General features: G+C 41.5%; 1 protein-coding gene across 1 annotated transcript in view; it reads left to right on the top strand.

Annotated features, from left to right (window-relative positions):
• The window catches only part of LOC103383172 (slit homolog 1 protein-like), a 42,421-nt gene extending 33,114 nt beyond the window's left edge, over positions 1 to 9,307 (top strand). Inside the window, exons 30-41 of the mRNA XM_025058567.1 lie at positions 888 to 1,013; positions 1,283 to 1,377; positions 1,879 to 2,018; positions 2,111 to 2,204; positions 2,462 to 2,599; positions 3,041 to 3,269; positions 3,581 to 3,711; positions 4,322 to 4,443; positions 5,075 to 5,286; positions 5,719 to 5,834; positions 6,444 to 6,652; positions 7,735 to 9,307. Of these exons, the coding sequence (XP_024914335.1) occupies positions 888 to 1,013; positions 1,283 to 1,377; positions 1,879 to 2,018; positions 2,111 to 2,204; positions 2,462 to 2,599; positions 3,041 to 3,269; positions 3,581 to 3,711; positions 4,322 to 4,443; positions 5,075 to 5,286; positions 5,719 to 5,834; positions 6,444 to 6,652; positions 7,735 to 8,000 (1,878 nt within the window). The 3' untranslated portion in view covers positions 8,001 to 9,307. The remainder of the gene's footprint in view (positions 1 to 887; positions 1,014 to 1,282; positions 1,378 to 1,878; positions 2,019 to 2,110; positions 2,205 to 2,461; positions 2,600 to 3,040; positions 3,270 to 3,580; positions 3,712 to 4,321; positions 4,444 to 5,074; positions 5,287 to 5,718; positions 5,835 to 6,443; positions 6,653 to 7,734) is intronic.
• Positions 9,308 to 10,058: the final 751 nt, after the last annotated feature.

Below are 10,058 nucleotides of genomic sequence, written 5' to 3'. Positions count from 1 at the left end.
AAGTTTTCAGTGAGGAAAGTTAAAGACGGTGTAGGTGATATTTCTAGAACAGTTCAGACCTGGCAAATAATATTCCTTTATATTCATTCATTAAGCAAACGAATAAAAAATAAGTGAATATTTCCTGGAGATTCCTGTCAGGTTTCCAGATGTGTGACAGCAGTAAATCATCTTTTATTCAGTGAATCTTTAAGACAAAAAAAAAAAAATTCCAAATGAATCCACAGAGAATCTGACTGTCACAATTAAAAATAAAGTTAAGAGGTGAATCATTTTAAGAGTTATCGTAATGACGTGATAATGAGCTGATCCGAGCAGAGTTAAAGTTCTGTTAATTTGTGACACCGTTATTAAGGTGACACTTTTGTAACACATGGGTGTGAAACTGTCTGTCAACCGTCGTTTGGGGGAATTCAGAGGTGACTCACAGAATGTGAGGTGAAACAGACGGAGCTGCTGATTGACATGTTATGACTTTTAAGACAACTCCTTTGTCTCAAATTTGTATTTTTCTTTTTTTTCTTTTTACCTGCTGTCGATTTGATTTCAGATTTTCTTGCCATGTTCTAGTGACTCTTGTAATTTTTTTTTCCTCCTGAAGAATTGCACAGCTTTTATACCAATAGCAGATTTGAATTGAAAAATCTGCCTCCAGCTTTTTAGCAAAGAAAGAACTGTATGGAACTGTTTTAATGTGTGTATTTTTTTAACTAATTCTAGTCTCATGTGTCACAGAAGGAACAGTTTTTTTCTGCATTATTAAATAAGATTTTCTTTTCTTTTTTAATGTTTTCAAATTTGGACAATTTTGTTTTCTGCAGCCTTCAAATAATATGAACACTTCTCCAGGTGACCAGCAGGTGGCTTTATTTTTTTTTTTTTTTTAGGTTCCGTGGGACGCAGCCGTCCAGTCCAAATGTAGTCCGTGTGTGTCCTCTCCCTGTCAGAACCAGGGCGTCTGTCAACCTCATCACACACAGCTGTACACCTGTAGCTGCAGGACTGGGAACAGAGTACGCTGCACACACACACACACACACACACTCTCACTCGACTACCCTCTCTCACCCTCTCACTCACAGTAATCCAGTTACTCACCCTCAGTTACGTGTTGAAAACCACTGATCCAATATGTCATGTCTGTGGTTAGAGATTTTTTTTTTTTCACCACATCTGTTGTGATAATCCCATCAAACGCCTCTGACGTCCTGACTGGGTTTTCTCCACTCCTGTAAATGATCAAGTCCCCTCTGTGTGTGTGTGTGTGTGTGTGGTTCTTCAGGGTAAACACTGTGAGACGCCCGTGGACGCCTGTGTCAGTAATCCCTGCACCAACGGAGGAACGTGTCTGAGTGACGAGCAGACCGCAGGGTTCAGGTACGAAAACACAAGAACCGTAACAGAGATACTGGACCTTAACTGCTCTCTTACATACAGCTAAGAAAGTTCTCAGCGCCCCCTGTAGGAATAAGATAGAAGAGATCAAAATATCTGATTTTTTTAATTGCGCCCCCTGTAGGAATAAGATAGAAGACATCAAAATATCTGATTTTTTTTTATTTCTTCCTTCTTTCCTCCCTTCCTTCATTCTTTTCCTCCTCCCTCCCTTCCTTCATTCCTTCCTTTTTTCTGCTTTCCTTCCTCCCATCCTTCCCTCCCTTTTTCCCTCCCTTCCTCCCTTCCTTCCTTCCTTCTTTCCTTCCTTCCTCCCTTCCTCCCTTCCTCCCTTCCTCCCTTCCTCCCTTCCTTCCTTCCTTCCTTCCTTCTTTCCTTCCTTCCTCCCTTCCTCCCTTCCTCCCTTCCTTCCTTCCTTCCTTCCTTCCACCCTTTCTTCCTTCTGTCCTTCCTTCCCTCCTTCCTTCCTCTCTCCTCCCTCAGCTGCGCGTGTGCGTATGGTTTCCACGGCATGTTCTGCGAAGTGAATGTGGACGACTGTCCGGACCACGGGTGCGAGAATGGCGCCACCTGTGTGGATGGAGTCGGGAACTACACCTGCTTATGCCCTCCAAACTACACAGGTGCGACGTTTATAAAATCATATGTGTGTGTGTGTCAGAAGGATTCCACTAACTGCACAGGATATGACATCACTACGTTGATGTGGTGGCAGGTCTGCTGTGTGAAGAGGAGGAGGGGGCGTGTTCCCCCGGGAGGAACCCCTGTAAGCACCAGTCTACCTGCATCAGCAGTCCTGCAGGGCCCAGGTGACACGCACACACACACACACACACACACACACACACACTTGTCGTTGCTCTGACTCAGGCTCATGTGCAGCTTACTCATCAGCACGCAGCAGTTCTTAATTTACCACCGACTCAGACCTGACTTTAATGTGACGCCTAATTAATCTGAACTCTGACCCCGAGTCCGTCTGCAGAAAAACAGAACGTTCCAATTAAACCTCATGTGTCAAAACTAAACACTAACTGTCTCTGTGTGTGTGTGTGTGTGTGTTCAGGTGTGTGTGTATCCCTGGCTGGGTGGGGCCCAACTGTGGCATAGATTACAACGAGTGTGTGGACCACCGCTGTCAGAATGGAGCCCGGTGTGTGGACCACCTGGACGGCTACAGCTGCGTCTGTCCACAGGGATACAGGTAACGGGGATTATGGGAAACCGTGACGCACTGGGATGATACAAATATGCGATAATTCGAATCAGTTGAAATAAAAAATGAATCGCACATCAAGGAGTAAGGAGTAGGCTAATCTGAAATCTCAAAAAGTCACTGGTCTTACCATGACACTACACACTTTAGTACACTAGGGGGCAGTATGTGCCTAAAAGAAAGAAATGTGACTTTTTTCTACTGTTATTGAAGAGAACAGTTTCAGTTGATAGTTGATAGTATTTTACAGAGGATCATTGGACTTGGTCCCAATTGGTCTAGAGCTCATTTTTGTAAAAAAATAAAAAAAAAATTGTGATAAAAACATATCATGTAAATAAAATATTGTGAACCCTACGGTGAATTGAGTGTCTCAGTCCATCCCTACATAGTCATGAATGACAGAATTACATTTTTTTTAATCACCAGCGGACAGTTCTGTGAAGCAGCCGTCTCTCCTCCGTCACCCTGCCAGCTGGCTCGCTGTCAGAACGACGCCACCTGTGTGGAGAAGTCAGGCGTAGCGGTGTGTCAGTGTCCTCCAGGGTTTGAGGGTCAGAGCTGTGAGAAGCTGGTCAGTGTCAACTTTGTGGACAGAGACTCTTACGTTCAGCTTCAGGATGTCAAGAACTGGCCTCAGGCCAACATCACGCTGCAGGTGAGGAGGAGGGAGGGGGGGAGGAGGGTAAGAGGGGGAGGTGAGACCACAGACCTGACTGGGGTTTGAAGAGAGGTGAAGCTGCTGCCTGTTCCTGAAAAATTAATTCAGAGTCCGTGTTATATGTCTTCACCGCCTGAACGTAGAGAAAGACGGAGATGGAACTAAATGACATGAACCAGGGTGTGCTGTGACATCATCAACGCTGTTGTTTATTGGTTTATTTGGCCCTCCATGCTCATGTACTATGACTGAAGACAACATCATTAACAGTGGCTTTAAATATCAGTGCTGATGAACACGTGTTGCAGGTGTCGACAGCTGAAGACAACGGAATCCTCCTCTACAACGGAGACGACGAGCCAATCGCTGTGGAGCTTCATCAGGGTCACGTCAGGGTCACCTACGATCCTGGGAACCAGGCAACTACTGCTATCTACAGGTACACACACACATAGAACTGATCACGTAACAACAACAGACCTGCAGCCATGCAGTGATGAAACACGGCTGCAGTTCCCTGTAAATTCCTCTAGTCTTTTTTTTCCTCATTAAATGTCACCATTTCTGTTCATGAAGGTTATTAGTTTATGGCCCAAAGACTGGATTTTTCTAGGTTTCCCCCAAAGTGGATTTCAGTTAATTAACTCAGGGGAATCCACTGGTTAAACTGGGAACATGACCGCCCCCTAGCGCTCACTCACATTTATCAGATGTGACATTTGCTGACATTTAAAAGTTCGACTTTAGAATTTACAGCCGAGCCTTTACAAAAATATGAATCATATTCCGATGTTTCAAACTGTGAGGACAAAGACTGAAAAACACTTATTTATATTCCTTCATATAATTGTTGTGTGAATGGAGTTAAACTGTACGAAACTGCATAAGGTCAATGCACAAGATGAGCCATATATGTTAGTTACTATATGTCTAGTAAAAGAGCACTTGCTTCTTAAAAGTGAGTTCCTCTGTATATTTAAATTCACATACAGACATATATATATATATGTATAAATCTACCAAACCCACTGTGCGTGACTTCTCTGCAGCACTGAGACCGTGAACGACGGGCGATTCCACACAGTCGAGCTGCTGACCTTTAACCACATGGTGAACCTGTCAGTGGACGGAGGAGAACCCACCAACCAGGAGGCCCCCCTGTTTTTTGGAGGTTGGTGCGGTGGGGTGGGGGGGGCGTGTCAGAGTCTGAGTCGTGTTTGATTTATTAAAAATGGAAGAATCACAGACATCTTCCTCCTCAGTTTGTGACAGTAATAAGACGCAGATACACAATCTAAGCCTTTTACCTTCAAACATTATTAGTACATGATTCACAAATTTGAATTATTTGTAAATAATGAATGAATAATCTTTAAATGTAATTTATATTCCATTTATTCACTGTTTTAATTGTTTTTTACATATTGATACAGTTAGGGTTTTTTTTTTCAATTTTGGTCATTTATAAAATCCCATCCTTAATGTAAATATTTTTTGACAGAAGTCAAACCTGTTACTGAAGACAAACAAAAGGAACTGAAATTTCCTTTCTTAATAATGTGGTTCCTGAACTTTGTCTCCATCTTTAACTTAAAACCTCGTTAATAAAATCATTGATTTTAGTGACAGCAAATTTAATTCGTTGACAAAGTTCTGCTGACGACGACGCCTTTTGTTTGTATTAATTCTGGCTTCAACATTTGAACCTTTTTTTATTCAGTCTTTGTAAAAACCCAAATAAAGAAACTTCCAGGTCTTAACCACCGTGGCTGCTGCTTCTTCTTCTTCCTCCTCCCTCTCAGGTATGCCAGAGGAGGTGCTGCCCTCGTCTGTGGGCGCCTCCTCCCAGACCGTCAACATGTCCAGTTTCCACGGCTGCATCAGAAACCTGTACATCAACCACGAGCTGCAGGATTTCACCCGCAGCCACATGAAGACCGGCGTGGTGCCCGGCTGCCAGGCCTGCCTGAAGATCCGCTGCCTCCACGGCGTCTGCCATCCTGACACCGCACAGGTACGAGTCACTCACTCCGTGTCTGAAAACTCTTCAGAAAAAAAGTAAAAAAAAAGGGGAGCAGTGTCTTGGTTTAAAATAGATTTGCTAACAATTTTGTGTCCCTGTTTATTTGGGACGGAATATCAGAGCAACATTCAAACATCAGTGGAGAAAATGTTCATTTAAAACACTGCTAAAAAAAATAAAAAATTTGTATTTTTTGTTAATTAAGCAACTGAAGAAATGAGTGGATTTTTAATAATATTTATTTTTTAAATATACTATATATATACTATATATATTACTAACATTAATAAAAATAAACAAACAGTAATAGTCAGTTAACGCTGGTGTGTGTCAAATAATTCACTCATTTCTTTGAATATAAAATCATCATCTAACTGTAACATACTTTGTCGTTTTGTTTCCTTTCTCTCTCTGGCACCACAGTGTCGCTGTCACACAGGCTGGACGGGTCAGCAGTGCGACCAGCCAATCACAGGAGGCCTCGCTGGGACGGACGTCGTCACCACAGCAACAGGTGTCGACCCCTGTGCGGGCAGCAAGTGAGACGTGTTTGTTTGTTTAATAACACCGGGGATGATGATGATGTTTGACTTTAACATGTTAATGTTAATGTTTGGTGTTAAATATTTAAAAGCTTTTTTTTTAATGTAGAAATGAAAAAATACTTAAAGTAAACAAATATAAAAAAATAAGTCAAAAAAATAAATACAATTAAAATAAAAAAATGAGTCAAAAAAAATAAGTCAAAAAAATAAATAAATAAAATTAAAATAAATACAAAAATGTATAGGACCAGTTGAATTTTTTTTTTTTTTTAATTTCTCCTGCTTCAGTGACTGACTCACTTGCTGTGACTTTGTGACAGCAAGTGAGACATGTTTGTTTTGGATATTAACACCGGAGATGATGATGTTTGACTTTCACATGTTAATATTTCTTGTTACATTTTTTAAAAGCTATTTTTTTTAATGTAGAAATGATTTTTTAGGGGTCTTACTTAAAAAATACTTAAAATTAAAATAAAAAAATATAAAAAAATAAGAAAAAAAATTAAATTAAAATAAAATAAAGACAAAAATGTATAGGACCATTTAAATTTTTTTTTTTTATTTCTCCTGCTTCAGTGACTGACTGTGACTTTTCCTCAGGTGCATCAACGGCATCTGTGTGACGCTGGACGCACAGTCGTACCGCTGCAACTGCAAGGAGGGATACTACGGTACTCTGTGCAACCTGCAGGGGGAGCCCGCGGGGTCCTGTCAGGGATTGCCGTGCACGAACGGCCAGTGTCAGCAGACACAGGACGGGCTGCGCTGCTTGTGTGAGCCGGGGTACACAGGGGAAAGCTGTGAAGTAGGTGAGCGCGGCCACGAGTGAAAGGATCATTCACGTGGTCATGTGACGTGAATATTTACACACTCACTGCTGTGAGACATGTGAGATCACATGTTAGAGAACCTGCAGGCAGCAGAACCAGGAGGACGGAGCAGAGAGAGAAAAAAAGAGAAAAAAAAAAAGACATCGAGAATAAAATAAAAAATATAACATTTCAAATGAAAATAATTAAAAATAAAGTTTCAATAGGAAAAACTCACCCCTCTGCCCTCCCCGTCCCTCACCCGTCAAACCCAGACTCTCAACACACAAAACACTGTCTTCAGGTTCAAGTGATTTTTTTTTTTTTAATAATATTTTTTTATATCTTTCTTTATGCCATTATTTTCACTTAAAGTTTTCTTTCTTTCTTCGTCTTCTCCTTTCATCGACGTCGAATGTCAGGGTTGTTCATAGTATTTCAACTTTACAAGTTCCAGGATTTATTTTTCTTTAAGTTCATATTTAATTAATGTTCTGATAAATGACATGCTCATCTCAACTGTTTTCACCGCTGCTCGACTTAGCCTTGCTCACATTCATTAATGTCGTTAACTCAGGATATATTTAGAGGTAATGAGCTCAGACAGGTCAGTGTTCTCCTGATGGTAATTGCTTTATTTGTGCATTTGTCATATTTAATTAAGTTCAAATGACTGGAAATGTTTTTGATCTGGAATCCAAGTATCAAATATATAAAAAAAAAACTTCAAAGTTTACAGCCTTCAAAAGCCTCTGTGGTTAAAGTCATTATTGTTTGAGGTGACAGAGGGCGCTCTAGACACGTGTTAGCCTTGGACACATATTTGTGACCCCTCGGCCTTTAAAGAATCTCAGTGACTCTTCTTTTCTTTGACTTTTAATATCCAGAAAAATGTCAAGTATTTCTCTGAAAAAATATATAGTACACATGCAGTACTTTAGAAAAAATCCTTGACTCAGTCACAAACAAACAAAAGAACACATTCAGGAAGTGGTACCAAAAGTCCCTCCCACTGGCCAACAGTGGTACTGCATACACAGATGTCCTTCTAAGACTGTCTCTCCGTCTGTCTTGACCCTCAGCGTCTCCTTGTCGTGGAGAGCCAATGAGAGACTTCCACCGTGTACAGCGTGGGACCGCCCAGTGCCAGACCTCCAAGACCTTCTCCTGGGTCGAATGTCGCGGCGGTTGCCAGGCGGACGCCGGGCCTGGCGTGTCCGCCGCTGCCCCCTGCTGCGCTCCTCTGAGGCTGCGACGTCGGCGGCTGACGTTTGAATGTGACGACGGGACGTCGTTTACGCAGGACGTGGAGAAACCCGTGGAATGCGGCTGCAAGGAGTGTGCGTAGCACTGTGAACGGTACACACGCACGCAGTTTCCCAAACACAGGAAAAGGTACACACACAGTTACCGTGGAGAGGACGTTGTCTGTGTTTGTCTTGTTGTGTGTTCACGGCGCTCGGACGCAGATTCTGTAGCATCGCGCTCGCAGGTCTTTCCCCCGTTTTTTCACCGTCATCGTAAAATCCTCCTCATCTGCTGCTGGATAACCGTCACTAACTACCTTCACCAGCTGCTTGTTAACACCGTGTGTGTGTGTATGGGTGTGTGTGTGTGTGTGTGTGTATATAGACTGTATACCTACCGTGTCTCCAGTTACTGCAGCAAACAAGTACAAGTACAAGCTACGTGTGTAGTACACGGTTCACAGTTGTACCATCACTTCTAATAATGAGTAGCGGTCTTTACCTCAGCCCAGTCAGGTGTCTGCAGCGTGTTTGTGTTTTTTTTTGTCGACCAAAGTTTATCTCCAGCCAATCAGAAGACCAACAGAAAAACAAACGACTGATTAAACCTCAGCGTGGACTCAGACCGTCCGTTCCCGCCGTTTCTCTTTCTGTTGTCACAGATTTGAGACGTGAGGCTCGGCGTCAGTACAGAGTGAGAACATAGACCTGTGTCTGCAGACATTTGTTGGTTTCTCTTTGTTCTCCCAGATAAAAACTGTACGGTTCAACGTTGGCTGCGTTCAGGTTTTTAAATCCGTCCTTTCTGTTTGTCACTCAGACCTAATGACATCGTACGTCAACGCAGTAGAGAACAGTTTTCAACGTGTACTTTTACAGAGTAAAGACTGGATTAAAGTAAAGACGGACGTTTAAAAAGAGAGAAGACAGGAAGTTAGCGTTTAGCATTTAGCCACAGGGGAGGTAACAGTTTAAGGCCACGTAGAAGAAGAAAAAGTCGACTTTTAGGAGTTTGATCGGTCGTTACGTCAGTATTTTCCCGTCGGTCTCTGTCGCCAGTTTTAGCTCCGCGTGACGTCAGTTTATCAAATGGACGTCAATCAAATCTGGACAGAAGTAAATGACACACGTAAGAAGGAGAGTGAACGTGAGTGGGCAGCGGATGTGATTGACAGCTCAGTGTGGTGCCATGGCAACAAGACGTTACAGGTGTTGACCATCACAGTGCCCTTTGACCTACTTGGGAACCCATAACTTTTTTGCAGCTAAATTAACATAAACATAAACATATTTTAAAAAAAAAGAAATCCAAAAAGTTCCAAAAGATTGACAAATATTTGTTCCACATCATTTCAGTTCAGGTTACTTTCATGATACTGTCACGATATAAAGTTTTGTATTTTTTATTTCTTTAATTTTCTTTAGCCAAAATATCACTTCCAGTGTTTTAGGAGTGAAGCTCTGATGAAAGGTGGAGGTGGTGGACGGAGTCGGCTGCTGCAGTTTCCACAGGCTTTAAATTTAAAAACAAAACCAAATTTGATGGATTTATTCTTTTTCTGACCTTAAAAAAACTGAAAACAAACTCATCATTTCTTTTAAGTTTTTATTATAGAGTAGTGATTAAATACTGCGTATGCTGCAGTACCAAATCTGGCCAGCAGGGAAGGCAGTGAGCTTGGTCCTGGATTATAGCAGGAAGTAGGTTAGCGTTAGCGTTGACGTCCATGGCAGCGTGTTTTTACGGTGACCTCCGTGACCTCTCTAAGGGCTTCCATCTGTGAATGTTTCATGTAAATCTTTACAAAAGTACAAGTGTGTGAGTGTGTGTGTGTGTGTGTGTGTGGAAGTGAAATGTTCCGAACGAGGTGAAGTCACGTCGACACGTTTTATCTTCCAAACACGTTCTCTTCCGTTCTTCACATGGAAAAGTAGTTTTTTATACATTTAATTTTTAAGTTTAATGACGACATTTAATTTATATGGCTGTAAAAACAAACAAACAAACAAAAAAAAAACACCAACTAATTATTAACATTTTAACTGTTTTTTTCTCTGTTTTTATTTTAAAAAATTAAACAAATTTTAAATGTCCAGATATAGATTTAAACTAATTTAGTTATTAACGTTTATTACTTTTATTTTCATTTCCAAACGTC

This window comes from Cynoglossus semilaevis, chromosome 9 (assembly GCF_000523025.1).
Source record: "Cynoglossus semilaevis isolate Cse_v1.0 chromosome 9, Cse_v1.0, whole genome shotgun sequence".
Taxonomy (NCBI): Eukaryota; Metazoa; Chordata; class Actinopteri; order Pleuronectiformes; family Cynoglossidae; genus Cynoglossus; species Cynoglossus semilaevis.
The sequence above is the reverse complement of the archived record's forward strand: the minus strand, read 5'-3'. Positions and strand labels throughout refer to the sequence as shown.